Consider the following 19,260-nt stretch of genomic DNA (forward strand, 5'->3'; position numbering starts at 1 on the left):
ACTTATCAAAAAATATATAACCAAATTTTCCTTTTCTTTTTATTAATTTAAAAAAAATTAAATTTTCAAAAATAATTTGAAAGGTGCTAATTTATCAAAAACTACCCAAATAAGTGATTCCAAATTTATTTAGTCAAAAATGAACAAACATGTAATCAGAAGAGATTTGTGGATTAAATTAATTCAAGCAGCGAATTAGAAATCTAACCTCATAATCATATTGTGCTTTTAAAGTCCTGCATTGGAAGCAAAACTCATGCTGATGGACTTGACAGAGCTCATTATTATGTTAGGTTTGGGCTCACCCATTTACTCTATATTTAATGCTCAAATGATGAAGTCTCCAATGCCTCCTCCTCATTTTGTCCTCTCATCATACATAATTGGCATTGTGGGTTTGCCGTACACGTTAGCCCCAGATAAACAAAACTCACAACCACCCTAAATCTAATAGATATATGCTGAATAAACGTTTCATAGAATTGAATGATTTAACAAATACTAATTCATTGGACTTTTAACCGTTGTCTTTAATGTCTAAGCATCGGTTTCAACTGAGTTAAAACATGTTTTAAAATCATAAAATCCCTACTAATCTGTTTGAATTGAATTACAAAAATACCTTTTAAAATTACAAAAATACCATTTAATCTTCTTTTTTATCCCTCCCTAAAACTCTCCCTCTCTCACATAATTTTTTTAATTTTAAAGGGTAGTTTTGTATTTAATATAAATATTTTTTAGTTTTTAATATAATATTAAATAATAAGATTAAATTTGTCATTTTATAACCCGGTTAACGGGTCTGATACAAATATTAGAGAAATGTGATCACTTTTTAAAATGTAAGAATTTTCATAAACAGGTTGGGATTTTATAATCAAAATTTTAAAATAGTGGAGATTTTATAATTTTAAACCTTAAAACATTTACTTTCCTTTTACATGTTTAAGGCGAAGGTTAGAAGGATTGGATTTTAATACTATAAAATTAGAATTTTTTTTTCCGCTTGAAATGAATAAAATTGGAATTACGGAAATTCCAAAATATAGTGTATGGAAATTTCGAGAAAAGTGGTTGGATTTCAGGGTTTTGGTTTTTAAAAATATAATGCAATTTCTTTTTCTATTCCACAAGTCAAAGCTATGGTTACTTTGAGTTGTAAAATGAGTTTTGTTAAATTTTATGTGTTGGTCGTTATAAAAATGAGTCATTATGTACCTACAAAGAAAAGAAAAGAAAATTGATCGTCTCTGTTTCTCTTCAATTTGGCGCAAAATTTGTTGTGGTGTTCTTTTCTCTTCAATTTGACTGCAAATATTGTTATTTTGGGGGATAAAGTCAAATAAACCTATCTGAGTTTTACTCTCTCTCTCTCACTAAACTATTTAAAAAGTGCAATTTAAGGACAAAATCAAGAGGACACCGGAGATATTAGATTACCAAATTACCTTTTAGTAAAATGACCTTGTTTGGTTGCAAAAAAAAAAACCCCTAAACTTTTGCCCTTTTGCAAAAAAGACCCATAAACTACAACCCCTTATTAAATTTTCTTTATTATCCTTTCCTTATGTAAATATTAATTTACCATTTATCTTAAATTTTTATTTTTCAAATTTACCTTAATTTTATTATTTATATCAATTTATCATAGCAATGGGAAAAAAAAAAAAAAAAAATAGAGTGTTGTAACTCCCATCAAATTTAGCCATTTTCTAAAATGATTAACTTATTGTTAAAACTTCACTATTTAAAGTAAATTTATTATACTCAGTTTAAACTTTTTTGCAGGAAAAAAAATACTTTTTTTATACAATGTATTAATAAAAAAAATAAGAAATTCCTTAAATAAAAAAAAAAACTTTTTTTTCATACACTATATTCATGGAAAATAAAAAATTACTTAATTTTTTTTTTAAAAAAATTTATACTTAAGATTTTTATTAAAAAAAATTAATTTCAATAATTAATGGTAAATTTATGCACATTTGATGGGAAATATGTCATTCAAATAGTATAATTTTGTTTGTATTTTTTTTTATGAAAAAATATATATTAAGTGTAATTAGATAAGAAATGGCAGTATGACCATTTAACAAAAAATGTGATAATTCATGGGGCGTTATGTACAAAATATATTTCAGGGGGGCTATTTTTATTTTACCCTCATATATTCTAATGGTAATAAGGGTAAAATTGTTATTTTCAAATTATAGCATAAGTTTAATCGAAAAAAGTAATAGTGACGCTGGGTGATTTTTTTTGCAAAAAATCGGATAGTTTAGAGGGTTTACTGTGAAAATAGAAGTTAAGGGGGTTTCTTGGGAGAGAGAGTAAAGATCAAGAATTTTTTTTTTGCACTTTACTGCTGCTTGGTCTGTCAATGAGAAATATTTTAAGGGTTGCACATAAATGATCTCTTGCGGAGTAAGAAACTTTCATTTATATCAAACATAATAATTAGGGTAAAGTGCAAAAAACCTTCCTGAACTATGTTTGCTTTTTCAAATAACCCACTTGAACTATATTTTGTGCATAATACCCCTTGAACTATCACATTTTGTTGTAAAATGCCCCAATGCCTAAACTCTATTTCATTAAATAATATTAAATGACCATAATATCCATTCTTATTGAATTACACTTAATTTATTTATTTTATTGAAATAAATTATATATAAAAAAATCATATTAATTTGATGTCATATTCTCCATTTAATTTGCATAAATTTACCTTTAATTTTGAAATTAATTGTTTAAATAAAAATCTTAAGTAGAAAATTTTAAAACAATTTAATTAATTTCTTAATTTTTCATGTATATATTACATTAAAAAGAAGGTATTTTTTATTTAAGTGATTTATTAAATTTTCATAAATATGTAATATTAAAGAGAATGTATTTTTCAACCGTAAATTTTTTTAAACAGGGTATAATAAATTTTATTATAAATAATAAAATTTTAACTATAAGTTATTCATTTAAAAAATGGTAGTTACAAATCTATTTTTTTTTTTTTCATTTTTATGATAAATTCTTTCTAATAATAAAATTAAGGTAAATAGTATAATTAATATCTAGATAAGAAAAATAAAATGAAAATAATTTAATAAAAATGACAAATTTAATGAGAAATAGTAAAATAATCTTTTGGGATTAGTTGGTCCTTAATTGTAATAAATCCATAGTTTAAAAAGATAGTTTTTAGTTCAAGAGGTTAGGTGCAAAAGAGCAATAGTTTTTTTTTTTTTTTTACCCTAATAACTATTGAATATGATAGTTACCAAAAAAATGTACTAATTAAATCCAAATTCACTATTACTAGTGTGAATAAGTTTATTAGTATCACTTACTCATTGATAAGCAAGAGATGATTTTCGAAGGGTGTTGTCTATCGCCCAATTTGTCAATGACTATTATTGTTGGCGTTAGTTTTATATTTTTGAATTGGTTGAGAAGCTGTCATCACCCCCTGTTGAGGATTTTGAGAAGCTGTCATCACTTCGTTGAATTTATTGTTTTGAGAGAGGTACAACTTACAAGTTATTACAAGCATTTGGGCTCTACACTTCTTAGGACAGCAGAACCAACCACACATTATCTGCAAGTGAGTGCATGGCGCGTGGCTCTGCTCTTCAACCTCTGATGCTTAATTTGCCCCCATATTCTCACAAAAGCATATTTAAAATTTGTAAATCATTCGAAAATCTAAACCGACTAGTTAGTGAGTAAGTTGATTCTCCTTTATCAAATTTTAAAAATGAAAGAAAAAAAATTGATTTTTATTCTTTCTTTGTACTAGTACTACTCATTGTGATCCATCTCAACATTCTCATCACAAATATTGTTGGGCAAGAATGGCAACTCTCATGAGTCATGAACACCAGTCACACTCACACCTACCCCAACAAAGAAAATAAAATGGAAGATATCAGCGCACATTGTTGACCTGCTGATCTCTCAGATATCAGCTGATATCAGCGCACATCGAAAAATAATAAAACCCAACTCTGTAGATGAGTTGTACAGTGGTGTCCAAAAAAGAAAAGAAAGGATGAGTTGTATAACATCAAGTATATTTATTTGATGATTCTTTTTTTTTTTAGATCACGTGTATCGGTTTCATAATATATGTATCGTTTAAGTCAGGAGTGCGATTCGAAACGAGATCTCAAGAACTTATCTTTCAGATCTCTACCAATGCCGCTATTCCTATGAAAGCATATTTATTTAATGATACATATATTAAATACGAGTAGTATTTATTAAAGACTTCGGTATATAAGATGTTTTAACAACTTTTTTTCTTCTCTCAAATTATAACCGAAAGACTTGCAAATATTTAATGTTTAGTTCGTTGGTTCAGAAATTATAACCGAAAGACTTGCAACTTTTTTTCCATTGATTGAGGATATATGAGTAATTGTCAATTCAAAAGTAAGGGTGGGAATGTCTTTACAACTATAGTAAGGGCAAATATGGCATTTTATGCTCAAAAATGGCTTACATCATAAAAAACCGGTATCGTTCACCGTCATCGGAAAGGGCAAAATGTTATGATGAATCTAACTTTGAGGGAGGGAGGTGTAATTTTTGAAACGTTAGGGTTATTGTCTGTAATAAAGCCTAATGTAGAGGGAGATAAGTGATATTTTCCTAAGATAAAATGGTAAAAAAATATCTTTTTATAATTAAATTTCAGCTTATTTCAAACAATCCAATGAAATCTCATTTTTCTTTCTGTTAAAAGAAATGAAATTTCGGCTCCGTTTGTTTCGAAGTAAAATATTCTTTTTAAAAAATATATATATTTTTTTGAGATAAAATATTTTTTTATTTTTATTTTATCGATATTTGGTAAAGGCCTAGGTCTAAATTAAGGTCGAATCTATTGAGCGAAACATATAAAATAACTTGTCAAAAATGAATAAATAATTTTTTTTAGTTAAATTTTAATATATATTTTTTCGTAAATATTTTACAACAATTGAGAACAAAAAAAAATAAAAATATATTTTTAAAAAAATATATTACGGTTTACTTTTTAAAATCCTAATTGCAAACATGTTTGGTTCCAAAGTGAAAGTTTCTACAGTTGAAAGGAAAAGAAGAAGAAGAAGAAAAAAGGGCAAAAAAAAAAAAAAAGACTGGTTCCCGTTCCTTGCTGAGAGACATCATTCGTGCTCGCTCCACCTCTGGCAAGAAGGCGATCAACAATTGTCCGAGTTTGTTCGAATTGGGCATATAACTCTGAAGCTCTGGAATTTTGAAGATGGACATTCGATTACACTGGTTAGGTTTGGCTTTCCCAGAATCTGTGATTTTGATAAAATTGTGTTAAATTTTCCAATTTTTTAGCTCTTTAACCACTTCAAATAATGGAGGTTGGAAATGGGTTATTATAGCTGTTGTGATACTTAATTTTTATTTTTGATATAATTTTTGCTTTCATCATGATAATTACTTCTTTAATTATTTTTATTTTGTGAGTAATTTTGGTGATTTATTGGGTGGTATGCACTTTGGGAATTTGCAACGAGTGGGTGATGGCCCAGGATAGAGAGAAGCTAGCATATATTACAACAGTTTTTTTGTTTGACTGAACAGGACTGTTTTGCTTTCAAGCATCTCATTTGCATGCTGTTTTTACTATATTTGATTCAATATCATAAAAGTAGTTAATGCACACATCTGAAATGATAGAATCTAGTTAACATTAAACAAACAGAGTTAAAATTTGCAAGAACCTAAAATGAGAAATATATTTTACACTAATTAAAATAAAGAAAGTCCCGAGTACAAATCTGGAGACACCATTTAATATTGAGTATTTGATGGATGAGAATTGCGTTAAGGGTTTTATTAAGGGAGAGGATTTTGAGTAGATGTCATCAGGCTTATGGGAGAGGAATAGTATTCCTTGTCATAAGACTTTGGCCGACTGTGGAGAGGATTCACGGGGATCTCAGCGCACCTAGTTCAAGTATTTGAGCTACTCTTTTTCAGGCAAGAACTCAGCTGGACATAAGTGCAAGCGAGTGTCTGGCTCGTGGCTATGTTTTTTAATGTGTCATGGGACTGCTGTTCTTATGTTTGCAGCATCACTTTTTATTCATGACTATATTAATTTGTGGGCATCTTTAATTACAATGGTATTGCTCCTATTAGTCTTTTACACCCTTTCTTAAAAAGGTGGGAGGGGTTTCTAGGAATCTACAATAGATGGAGGAGTGGCTTTATGAAGATGGAGTTGAAGAAAGTAACTGGAGTATCTTGAAAAGGGACTTGTCACTTTCTTAATTTTACTTCCCTTTTTTGTATCACTTCCTTTACAAATCACTTTCTTGAATCTTAATTTTACTTATCTATTTTTTTAACTTTCCTGATTCATATATCGACATCTTAAAAAGGTGTTGATCACTTCTTAAATTTACATCTCTTTTTTGTACTGTTTCCTAATTCATATATCCAATTTCGTGGATTCTATTGATAATCGATATAAGGCTGATGAGTCCCATATCGTGCACAAGCAAAAAGGTTTTTGGATTACCCCCGGTCAGTGAGAGACACGTGGTATGATCTTTCTCCTGTAACTTAATTATGGCCTTATAGGACATAGTTGATATGCTGATCAATCACTGAGTTAACCGTTAGACCACCTTGCTTTGCAGGTTATTCATGAATGCGATAAAGCAGAGCAGTGGCTGAGAGAGAAAAGCCAGCAACATGATTCATTGCTATGGTGAAGTGAAATCAAAAGAAAAGCTGAAGTTCTTAACATGTAAGCCTCATATCACCAATTTGCAAAATGATTTAGAACTTTAGATTAAATTCCATGGTCAAAGTTTTGTTAGCAGAGACTTGCTTCTTTGAATGTTGAGGGCAGAAAATTTTCATCTTCATTTAGATTTTGACCTATAGAAATTCCAAAGATGTAACATATCACATTTTCATCCCCTGATTGTAGGGATTTAAACCAGAGAAGCAAACAGGATGACAAGCAATTTTGATTAATGTACATTTATCACGATTAGAGCTCAACACATAGGATTGAAAAAGCACACCACCTGATGTAACAAAGTGTTCAATCGACTCTGCTTTTAATTCATGGAATGCATTAAAAAAATAAAAAAAAATGTATTTACAAATATGCTTATCTATGCATTCGGATCAGGTACAAATCAATAATTTCTCATATCGTTAATCCATTAGGCATTATTAAGTATTATTTCCTTCCGATAAAGATCCAACTTCAGCCTTGTGGGTTTGAGATACATGTGTGATGAGAGGAGTAGAGAGAGAGACACACTAGAAGGTTACCAGAGACTCCCTCTGTGAGGATTCAAAGGGTGAGGTGAGAGATTTTAGAGGGCAAGGCTCTTGAGGACTATAGAGGCGAGAAGCATTATCGTGTTTAGAGAAGAGGGATAAGGGAGAGTTTAAGAATGTAGGTGGTGGTTCTCCTTCTGGTCCTCCTCTTTTTAAATGTGGTAAGATGTCTTTTTATAGCCAGAGGTGAGATTTGGTGATGTCATGTTGAGGTAAGATAAGTGGGTTTATTATAGTGACAAAAAGGGCATGATAAATACAATGTAAAGCAATGGTAAGACAAAACAAAAGAAAAGTATGGGTTGTGGTCATAGGGTTTAAGGTGATTATTTTATCGAAAAAAATATTGCAAAAATTAATCATCTAGAATGGGCATGGGTTAGTGAGGGAGTTGAAGTGGTATTTTTCTCTATTCGAGTTGGAATGTGCGTTAACTGGACAACTGAGAGTGATCTGCCTTCTTGACGGGCCCTGTATTTCAGCCACCAAACCAAGCACCTTCTCTCATATCTATTTACCTGTCTACCAATAGAAAATAGAATCCCATATTAGTAGGTTCACAATTAGCTCCCCTGCCTCTAAGACTGATTTTGTCTTAATGTGTCAGGGGAGTTGAATTGGATAAAAACATTGCATGCTGGCCTGAGTGATATTTGCTAATGGACTGATATTGTCTTGAGAATATAATAGTACCTTTTTACTTCATAAGACTCTGATATGAACAATCACCAGCTCTGGCTAAGCTTCCATAAAGCTCCGCATATCTGTTTACCTGCGTGTCCATAGGAACTAAATACCCATGTTAATAGGTTTATGATTACCTCCCCTGCTCTAAGACTGTTATTGTCTCACTAAATGTGTCAGGGGAGGTAAGTTGAATAATAATATTGAATGATGGCCTGAGCGATATTTGCTGATGGACTCTATCTAATGGTATCTATGAAAGGCCGAGAAGCGCAATATCTTTTCTTTCCAAATGAAGCTACAGTTTGAATATAAGCTATAATTAATGATTATGGATGTCTATCCTCCTACTTTCCTATTGATACCTCAATGCCTTGATTAATTTGTTTCTTCCAAAGGTCTGATCTACTACTTCTTCTTTTTCTCTCTCTGTGTGATTTGATTTCTTTAGTTACATTACATGCGACATGTGCTTCCAGTATTGACATCCAGTATATGTTTTATCACGCATCCATGTTGTAAGCTTTATTAATCAGGTCTGCAGCTATCTAAAATATAGTCAATCCTTTCTTTGCTGAGGTTTGGATCATAATCATTAATAAAAAACATCAATAAATTTCTTCCTCTAGTCAGCGATATTATGATCTTTTAGCAATCTAAATCCTTAACCTCAAGGTACTAGTAACTTTAAAATGCCATGAACATATTAACACCCATTCCAATACTCAGGATTCGTGACCATTGTTGTCCCATCTTCCAATTGTTGATTCCAGTTTAGGTCTGCCAAAGTTTGTCTCAGCTTCCAATTGTTACTTCTAGATTGGGTCTACCGAAAAGATCTCCTTATAATTTTCTAAACAACATCACACTTAATTCGGTAACCATAAAAGGATCAATAATCCAATCACCATCAGAGTTCAGATATAAAAACTAAAAACGAATATTGGGGAGCCAACAAGTGTATTCAAGTATTGCAAAAATCTTCCTAGTAGAGGTTAAGTCACATCCTATTATATCAGCAATCTGTATTACTTGAGTTTCCTATTTTGAAATCCTTGGTGCAAATTTTGTATTCCTCAATTAGCTTAATATAGCTTCTATACCTGTGTACACTTTTTTCATCAATTTATTAATAATGCACCTCTTTGAATATATTAATGTCACCAAACTTTTTATGCACCATCAATCGAAAGGCTTACTTCTAATGTCCAAAATCATTTTTATCCACCATCAATCAAAAGGCTTACTTCTAATGTCCAAAATCATTTGTGCTTAAAAATCAACTCTTTAACTTTCTAAAAATCATACAGAAAAAATCCTGTTGCCATGCGCTGCTTTATAACTGTGCAGCAACTATTGCCGCCTTTATCTATAACAGTTACATTCTAAATTCCTCTAATACCTGCGTATATATGCATGTATGTATCTTAGCCATGCGAGTGTCTATATATATATGTCTTAGACATGTAAAATATGTGTATGTGTGTGTGTGAGTGTATATATATATATATATATTGGCTTTAACTTATTCTTCATGAAACTTCTCTCTTCTTTTTAACCTTAGCAGTGCATATATATATATATGTATGTATGTATAATTTTCACTAGTTGTCCTTGAAATTTGGTTTTTTGTTTTTTACTTTTGAAAATGTTTCATTGGTGAAATAAAAAATGTGAATATATCTGAACAATATTAAAAATAAAAAGAAAAAAGAGAAGAAAAAGAAAAAGACACCACTTATGAGTTGAATATGCAACATTGATGGAGCACCCGCTGACCCTTGTCCTGTGAAAATGATCGAAGTTTTGTACCCAAAGAGTTGAGTAAAAAAATTAATGGTATGAGGTAAGTTTGATTTGGTGAAATAATTTAGTTAGCTTGCTCCTAGTTTGAAAGTAAATAAAATATGCCAGAAGTCAGTCACTCTATTAGAGCATATGAAAAAAGTGTTTTTTTTCCATCAAGCATTATTATTTTTAGTGTAAAATAGTTTTGCGTTGAGCTGTGTGTGAATGTGCATCAAGTCCGGTGCATGTCCCCAGATTCAAGTTCAAGTGCCACTCACAGCTTTTAGTCACAAATTTAATTTAGTTAGTTATTAATTGTTAATTTGGATCTTTGGACTTAGGAAGCTCTGGTCTTCGACTCTCTATCTTGCTTACAAGTTCTCTGATTTGTATTTGTTGCAATATAGAAAAAATTTATTGGCGGTAGAAGTGAGAATCCATAAGGCTCACTCACTTCAACCACAGGGGACGCGCAATGGTAACGACATTGAATGGCCTGATCTAAGGCTGTGGTGGAGTTCCCCCCATCTTTGTGTCCCTCCATTACTAGTGATAGATGGACTTTGCTATTGCTAGTCCCAGACTGTGGCGGACTTTGTCCCGGTGTCCCTCCTTTTTTTGGCCTGCCTTTCTTTTCTTTTCTTTTCTTTTTTTTTCATTTTTTTTTTTTTTTTTTTTTTTTTTTGAAGGGGGCCTAATATTTTTTCCATTTTTGCAGAGAATGGTCTAGCGAGATTCCAATTGGAGAGCTCACGCACAACCAGGTTAGGGAAGCACAGCGATCACTAGTAAAAAATTGGGCAAGTGAGAATCTCCAGAAGGGCTCACTCACAACAAACCCGTAGGGAACCACAACAAAACCATGGCACTATCTGCCCCATATTGCCTTTTCCCACACCCATTCTCCCTATTTTTTAACAAAATCATCTCAGATTACATGCTTGCTCCACTTTGAGCCTAAACCAAAGCCCCCACAGCCCTCGATCCAAGAATAGTATTTTGTTATTTATTTGTGTTCATTTGTGAACTTCCAGCAGTGAGTAACAGTTTCGATAAAACGGTTGGATTCAGTTATGTTTCGGACTTCTGTGTAACAAGTGCTCGTGTGAGATTAGCTTGGACAAAACTACGAAAAAACACACTAAAACAACAATGCCTGCAGGATAAGAATTTTAGCACAAACAGAGAAACTGACTTTTGACTATTGAGTGAGTGAAAAAGATGAGGAGCTTAATTGCCAACTGAAAGTAAATGTATGTAATTAGGATGATAGGGCTGAAGTGTTTTTTCTTTTTCTTTTTTTATAAAAAATCTTTTTTTAATAACAAAGTACGCTTTTTTTTATTATTATTTTTTTTTTATATACTATATATATATATATATATAAAAGAAAAATAAAAAGAAAGAAAGTGAAAGTGTACTTGTGATTCAATCCTGTTGAGAACAAGAGGTATTGGTTAGTTAGGATGAAGGAAAGGGTGCTCCGTTGCCTAGGTACAAATATTTATTACTCTTAACTATTATATTGAAGAGACCAAAACATCGTTTATAGATAAAATAAAAGAGAGAACAAACTGAAAAATAAAAAAATTAACCAAAATATTGACTCTTAAGAAAAATATCATTTATAGATAAAATAAAAGTGAGAACAAACTGAAAAATAAAAATAAAAATAAAAATAAAAAATAAAAAATAAAAAATAAACCAAAATATTGACTCTTAACAAAAATATTATTCATAGATAAAATAAAAGAGACATTAAACTGGGATAGGTTTTACAAAAACATACTTAGATTAAACCAAATATAGACTCTTGACAAAATACCAGATATAAAATAAAGAGGGATAAAACTGTAAAAGAATGAACCGGTTCACCTACTACTTAATGTAAGATAGGAGACTAACTTCCTTTTTCATTCTTTTTTTTTTTTTTTGTCTTTATTTTTCAAAAAGTAAACCCTAACTTCTTCTTCTTCCATTTTTTTTTCCTGCTTTTCTTTTTTAATTTTTTCTGTTTTTATTTTTCAAAAAGTAAACCCTAACTTCGTCTTCTTACATTTTTTTTTTCCTGCTTTTCTTTTTTATTTTTTTTCTGTTTTTATTTTTCAAAAAGTAAACCCTAACTTCTTCTTCTTCATTTTTTTTTTTTTTTTTTTTTTTTCAGAAAGTAAACCCTAACTTCTTACGTTTTTCAAGATCAAAAGACCAAAAGCTGACAGATTAAAGATTATTGAAAAAACAATGGAAAAATAAAAAAACCCGAAAGAAAAGTATCAGAAACGTACCTTAAATGGCAGACAAGTTGATTCGGCTCCAACCGTCACCCATGTACTGCCGTGGAAATGGACGACCGAAACCCTGACGAGGAGGAGGAGGAGGAGGAGGAGGAGGCGGAGCAGCACCTTTCCTCGGACGTGAAGTGCAGCGTGCATCGTACGCTTTCCTTGTTATTGGATTCGATAACACATTCCAAGCGTCTGATATGAACTTGAACGCCCCCTCAGCCGCAGCGGATGCGTTCTTATCTGGATGAACAGCCAGGGCTAATTTCTTGAACCTTTTCTTGATGGTTTCGGTGTCGGCCTTCTTGTCTGCCACGCCCAGAATGTCATACCAATTGCCAACCTTTCTACCAGCAGCAAGATGAATACTGTACACAGTAATAAACTGATCGATCTCACTACTCCGCTCCGGATTCAACCGAGCGGCCATCCTCGCTAGCTTCAGTGCATCCTCAACTTTTCCTGCCATTACCTTCTCCTCCGCATACTGTACAAATTTGAGATCCATGATTACAGAAACAGAAAGAGAAAGAGAAAGAGACACAGAGTAGAGAGAAAGTGGTAAACTTTATATATATATATCAGGTTAGGTAGCGTAAGGATGCATGGGAAGATAGCGTAAGGATTAAGTATCCCTTAATCCTATATTATCCAGTAAAAGTCCATATATTCAAAAATAAAATAGAAATTCCCAAATAATTATATGTAAGTCTCCAAATAAAATAAATCATATCACTAATAGAAATTCCCAAAGAAAATTATATGTAAGTCTCCAAATAAAATAAATCATATCATTAATAGAAATTCCCAAATAAAATTATATGTAAGTCTCCAGATAAAATAAATTATATCATTAATCGTGATTAATAGCCTTAAAAAAAATTCTAGGTATTACAAAAAAAGCAGCCACCTGTAACCCACCAACAAAACTTATTCCTATTTCCAAAATCCTCCACCACTCAACTCTTTTTTTTTTTTTTTTTTTCAACTCATACAAAAGTCTCCAATCTACCTCTCATTAGTTTTATATAATTGTGCAGGTACCCAAAATATTTAATATAGGACTTAAAAACCCCAATTTAAATAACAAGGTCTCCAAATATAACTATTCATGTCATTAAATCAAGATTAAATGCCTAAATAAAATCCGGGTATTGCATGTAATATAACCCAAAACTACATAACAAAACATAAATTTGGAATGCACTAATGGCAAACACGACCCAATAAGCAACGGTCTAAGCTTTAATGAATTCTTGCAATTAGATTTAATGGTGGGGGAAAAGATAAAAATTAAATATGTAAGCTCTTTCACCTATTTATTTTCTTTTCTTCTCGCGTAATCATGATGAAACAGTGTCATTTTTTTTCAAAGGGGCTTATTGAATGATATAGCCTCAATTAATTCATATGCTATATATCATATCTTTTTTTTTTTTTTTTTTTTTTTCTATTCATATTAGCATTTGTCTTTCTATTCCCTTCTTAAAAGGTTTATTTATTTATTATTATTTTTTGTGTGCACATTTTCAAGCTATTTTAATCCATTTTTTCTCATTTGATCACCGGTCAATTTGTACTACTCTAACCATTCCCCAATTATAGATGCCTCAATAGACCAGTGACTTAGTGCATCAGGTGATTTTGAAGTGTCAAGTATCGACTCTTTCAATTACTAATATAATTTCTAGCACTTTTTACTTGTAAATAATAATAAAAATAAAAATAAAAAACCATTTCCCAATTGTGATCATTTTTAATTCTATTATTTTTAGTCTTACCCCACATTTATCTCAATATTCACATTTTCAACACTCTCACTTTATGCATTTATGTAGTTTCTTTTCTGCCCAACATTTTGTGCCATAAAGAATGGTTGGTCTAATTTATGTTCCTTAGAAGTTTTTCTGTCAACCCCAAGTGTATTCCCCAATTACACAATATATTAGATACACTTTTCCATTTAACCCATCTTACTTTGATTCTATGATTAAATTTTTACTTCATTACGAAAAATTGAACCTAAACAATCCATCTGATTTAAAAAGTGTGGCAATTTTATATTATCAGAACCATTAGATACGTACTGAGTCACTGATTCATATGTTCTGTTGTCCTTTTCATTTTCTTATGATGTGGTAATAAAGAACATCGATATGTGCTTTCCATGTCTGTATAATGGTACCTATAAATTTGTTTTGATATCACTGAAACACAAGTATCATTGATTAAGATGCTTTCTAATCTTATTAAGTTGTCTATAATTTATCTTTAGTGAATTTCAATTCTTCTACCATTGATTAATAGTACTATTATCTGATATACTCCTAATTAATTGGGAGTGCTGAAAAAGGCAAACTGGTATATATAAGTTTAACATTTTGAAGTTATAAATTGCTTAATCTTCCGAGAAAAAAATAAATAAAAAAAGTTATATATTGACTAAGGAATTTTTTTTTTCTTGGCAAATAATTCCTGGCAATTAATTTTAGGATACTCCAGTCCTCTACCTTTAATTTTGAATGAAGCGGAAATATCACCGGGTTACATACCCTCGTATTAAGGTAATTACTAAACAATTACAGGTTAAAATCTAATTACTGAAAAACAATTACAGGTAAAAATATTGTCATCGGAGTCTTTAAAGCTTGAACCAACATGGAAACAATGGCAGATGACCGGAAGGTTCTTACTCCTTCCCACCGATGTGGTTATTACCAACCATTTCGTAGAGGTGGCTTTTTGGTGTTTCCCATTTGTCCAAACGCGTCCTAGCTTTCTCCACCTGAAATCCAACACACCATGCCCTTAATTAAAGATTATTCTTGCAAAATTTATTTCGAAAAAAAAAAGGAAAGAAAAAGAAGAAGATTATTGTTGCAAATTTTGACCAACTATCTGGATGATCAAGTATTTACTTCTTTATTCCAGTCCGTATGATATGTCACCCAGATTAAAATGATGGTCTGCATCAATGTTCCTCCTATCATCCCAGACCATATACCCTAGACACACACACAAACCATTCATTCCCTTTCTATATCCATGCTTGATATCATAATATCATATATATATATTATGTGTATATGAATTAAAAAAAGAAGCAACTAGCTAATATATACCTGAGCACCAAGGTTGAATTTAAAGCCAAGAAGACAACCAAGAGGAATTCCTACCACGTAATAACATCCCACATTCACATATGCCACAAATGCTTGCCATCCACACCCAACAGCCACACCTTCAATTATTCAAACCAATCAATTCCAATTTCTGTATATATATATTGTTCATGATATTTTTTAGTTGTGAAGCTCTTACCAGTCAGGACTGGTTGCACACCATTGAGAATGAGAGTGATCGCCAAGAAGGGGCAAAGTTGGGAGACGGCATTGGCCACAGTCTCACCGCTGGTGAAGGCGTAGCTGATGACGTGGCGCAACGCTAGCACAGTCATAGCTTCCACCACAGCAATGATGAAAGAAACAGAAGTCACAACCAAAACAGAGAATGCTGCAGACTTGGGGTTTCCTGCTCCAAGCTCATTGCTAACCCTAACACTGTTTCCAAATGATTCATTTTTTCCTTTCAATCAATCCTCAAAGATTTTAACTTATCAAGACTTTAATGGTATGATTAAAATCCACATTTTAATAAGCAAAGTTGAAGAAGGGAAAAATAATCAATAATCGACGTACCATATTCCAGGCAATAAAAATTCTTATTTCCTTCATTTGATGCACTTAGGTGGAGCAGATTGGAGTAGATATTGGGTGAGTTGAGTATAGGTAATTAGTATGCCCACTCTCTCTCATAATACATTATGAATTTTTTATTTTTTTTATTTAAGTGAAACTATTTATTAAAATTTCCAAAATAAATTTAGTGGTTGATGCATGTAAGGGGGTTTGGTGCTTTGCACTGAACAACGCACTGACTAACTATTAATGTTGGGTTACTGAGAGTCATTCAAGTCCAAATATAACATAGTTTGAATTATGCTGACCTGGCAGCTGCGTTGAAGCCAACAGAAACATTGAACAGTAGCCCATTAATCAACAAGCTGCACGGATCAAATACACACTATTATTAAACCCTTCATCAAAACAAGTATTATACTATTATAAATATTTTATTACAAACAGTATATATTTTACTGTAATTGCTTTCTAACAACAATAAAAGCCCTGCTAAGAGGGCTAAAGTGGTCTTTGGTTGAAGTTTAGGATTAAGAAATCATTATTTTAAAAATTACTGTAATTGCTTTCTTACCAGACAGAGAGAGAAGCCAAAGCCAGCTTAGGATTGTCAAGCAGCCCTGCAATCAACACTAGTATCTGTAAGTACCACGCTTCCAAGCACAACATCACAGCAGATGCAGACGACAATTTCAGAAAATCCCAAAGCCCATAGAAAGCCTCAAATGTAAGCCCAGTCCACGTCGTCTTGCACTTATCACTCATCACTATGTACACAAACTGGGCCCAGACTATGATCCACCACGACAAGCTCAACACAAGAGATGTACCCAACAAGCCCAACCCAATCTTGTACACCGCGACCCAGCTTAACAGTATGTGCACCACAAGAGTAGCCGCGGATATGCAGGCACTGGGGGCCACAATGCTCTGTGATTGCAAGAATTTCTGTATTGGGAAGTTGATGGCGTACGCGAAGATCTGTGGGATGAGACCGTAGACGAAATTTGCCGCTTGCGTTGCCACCTCCGTTGATTCGCCCAGCAAGAGCAAGATTTTCTTTGAGAAGACGTAGATCACCGTTAATGGGATTCCAGTCAGAGTGAGGACGATCGTTGATCTTTGTAGGTAGACACCGAGCATATCGTACTTGTGGGCACCATAAGCTTGGCCGCAGAGTGTTTCAACCGCACTGCCCATTCCAAGCTGCAACCACCACGTGCAGGAGAAATACATTACTAACATCTATCTAGTCTATCTTTATGTTTTGTTTCACGTCATCATGCATGTTTACACCCACACACAATATATATATATATATATATATATACATGTATTCTTGGTTTTTATTTACTCATAAAAACTGGTCTGAAATTGGATGGATAAATCGTATGTCATATGTATAATACCCCCAAAGTATTTAGCATGTGATACCCTAATTCAATAAATAAATAAATTTCTTTTCTTTTTTTTCTTGAAAACTCTTTTTTTTTCTTTAAAAGAGCTTTTTAAGAAAAATTAAGAGTTTTTACCGACTCGGGATACCATATGCATGAACCAGCGTTGCAGTCAATGAGAGGTATACAAAATCAATATTTGAAAATAGTAGTAAAGGTAATTTGGACAGAAGAATAATGGTTTTTCATATTGTTTTGAAGAACTGACTCCATGCCGTGACTTTAAAACTCCATGATTTTATAATTCTCCTTATAATATATAGATATTATAAGTGGTACTTATACGTGATACCTGTAAATATACCATACACAGTGATACTTATACGTGATGCCTGCAATGCACAATTATACAATCTCTTAATTTGTCTCAACGAGAAATTGATAGTTTTTAAGAAAAAATTTAATCATACATTCAGCAGGCTTACCACTTTTAAAATAGGGTATTGTATACTTTTTCAAATACGAGATAACCAATGTACACAGGCAGGACCCCAGTTCAGGACCACGGATGTCCCCACTGATTTTTTTTAATTTACATTATTATTTATAATTTTAATTAAATTTTCAAAAATGCCCCTACTCAATTTTTCAAAATGCTCCCCTTTACATTTTTACCTCACTAATTTCTCCACTAAATTTTTTTCTAATTTATATTATTACCTAAAATTTTAGTTAAAATTTCAAAAATACCCCACTCAATTTTTTAAATGGCCCACTTCATAATTTATATATATATATATATATATATATACATATATATATATATATATATTATTCTTCGACGATGCCCCTCAAAAAAATTCTTGGGTCCGTCTGCATGCATTAATTTGTGTATATATGTCCGTGTGCATATTCGCATATATATATATACACATACATATAAATCACATAATTATGTACAAATTGTATTTGGGTATAGATAATGAAAGAGATGAGTGTATATGTACCATGATGCCGAAAACAAATAGTTGGATGCCGTTGTTGCCAAGAGTGGCGGAGGCGAGCTGAAGATTGCCAACATGACCGGCGAATATTCTAGTGGACGTGGACATCAAGTTGTTAATCAAGTACACCATAATTGCCGGTGCAGCAAGGTGAAAAAGTAACTTAAGTTCAATCTTACTGGCTAATGTTAGACGCTTCAAGTAAGCTAATTGCTTGTTTGACAATATCTTTTCGAGTTCAGAGTAAGACTCAAAGGCGGCGGACTGCCATTCTGACAACAATGGTGGTGGTTGCGTCGACTGTAAGATGGGTTGACGGTCAGATTCCATATATGCTTACTGTCACACTATAAAAAATTTAGTATGAGGAGGAGGAGAGTTGTCATATATATATACACACACACACACAGAATTGTTCACTTGCTCATACATATACATATATATATATATGGTTGTTGTTTATTAAATAATTAAACTTTAATGTTGTAAAAGTTAATTTATAATTGATTATAAATTAAATTTTATTCACTAGTGTCATACCATATTTTTAAACTTTCATAATATTATTTTAGTTTCATTTAATTTTCTTATAAATAGTAACTAAATAAGTAAGTTGTTTAATATTAATATTAATTTAGAAGTCTTTTTTGAAGCAATTGAAACACGAAATCTATAATAATTTTCTTGAAAGACAGTAAATAATTAATTGAAACACAAACTCTATAATAAGTTTCTTGAAATAAATAACCATATTAAATTAAAAAAAAATTATTATTTATGATGTGAACAACAACCATAAAAAAAAATTAAAAAATAAAAATTAAACTCTATAATAAAAGTTTTATGAAATAAATAATCATATTAAATAAATAGATTAATTATTATGATGTGAGCACAACAACCATAAAAAATAAAAATTAATTATTATGATGTGAACAACAACCATAAAAAATAAAAATTAATTATTATGATGTGAACAACAACCGTATTTTATATTTTCCCATAAAAAATAAAAAATTAAACTCTATAATAAGTTTTTTGAACTAAATAAAAATTTACTACGTAATTGTTATGATCA

The 19,260-nt window shown here is 31.6% G+C and overlaps 1 protein-coding gene across 1 annotated transcript; it reads right to left on the minus strand.

Moving 5' to 3' along the window:
• Positions 1–12,087: 12,087 nt before the first annotated feature.
• Positions 12,088–18,512, minus strand: LOC132282026 (protein DETOXIFICATION 40-like). The gene is made up of 8 exons (XM_059783663.1): positions 18,186–18,512; positions 16,356–16,987; positions 16,090–16,146; positions 15,405–15,643; positions 15,206–15,324; positions 15,002–15,088; positions 14,806–14,868; positions 12,088–12,570 (listed from the first exon to the last, which is right to left on the minus strand). Exons 1-8 carry the CDS (start codon positions 18,510–18,512, stop codon positions 12,088–12,090), a joined length of 2,007 nt encoding a protein of 668 aa, XP_059639646.1.
• Positions 18,513–19,260: the final 748 nt, after the last annotated feature.

This window comes from Cornus florida, unplaced genomic scaffold (genome assembly GCF_030987335.1).
Source record: "Cornus florida cultivar Cherokee Brave unplaced genomic scaffold, ASM3098733v1 CherokeeBrave_3.0.0_Hap2_Chr01, whole genome shotgun sequence".
Taxonomy (NCBI): Eukaryota; Viridiplantae; Streptophyta; class Magnoliopsida; order Cornales; family Cornaceae; genus Cornus; species Cornus florida.

Excerpts from the sequence above, each read along its gene's own strand:
- LOC132282026 (XM_059783663.1), bottom strand. The coding sequence starts at position 18,512 with ATGGAATCTGACCGTCAACCCATCTTACAGTCGACGCAACCACCACCA. Across the intron at positions 16,988-18,185 it reads TATTTGTTTTCGGCATCATG|CTTGGAATGGGCAGTGCGGT; the intron begins GTACATATACAC and ends TGGTGGTTGCAG. Across the intron at positions 15,325-15,404 it reads TGTGCAACCAGTCCTGACTG|GTGTGGCTGTTGGGTGTGGA; the intron begins GTAAGAGCTTCA and ends GAATAATTGAAG.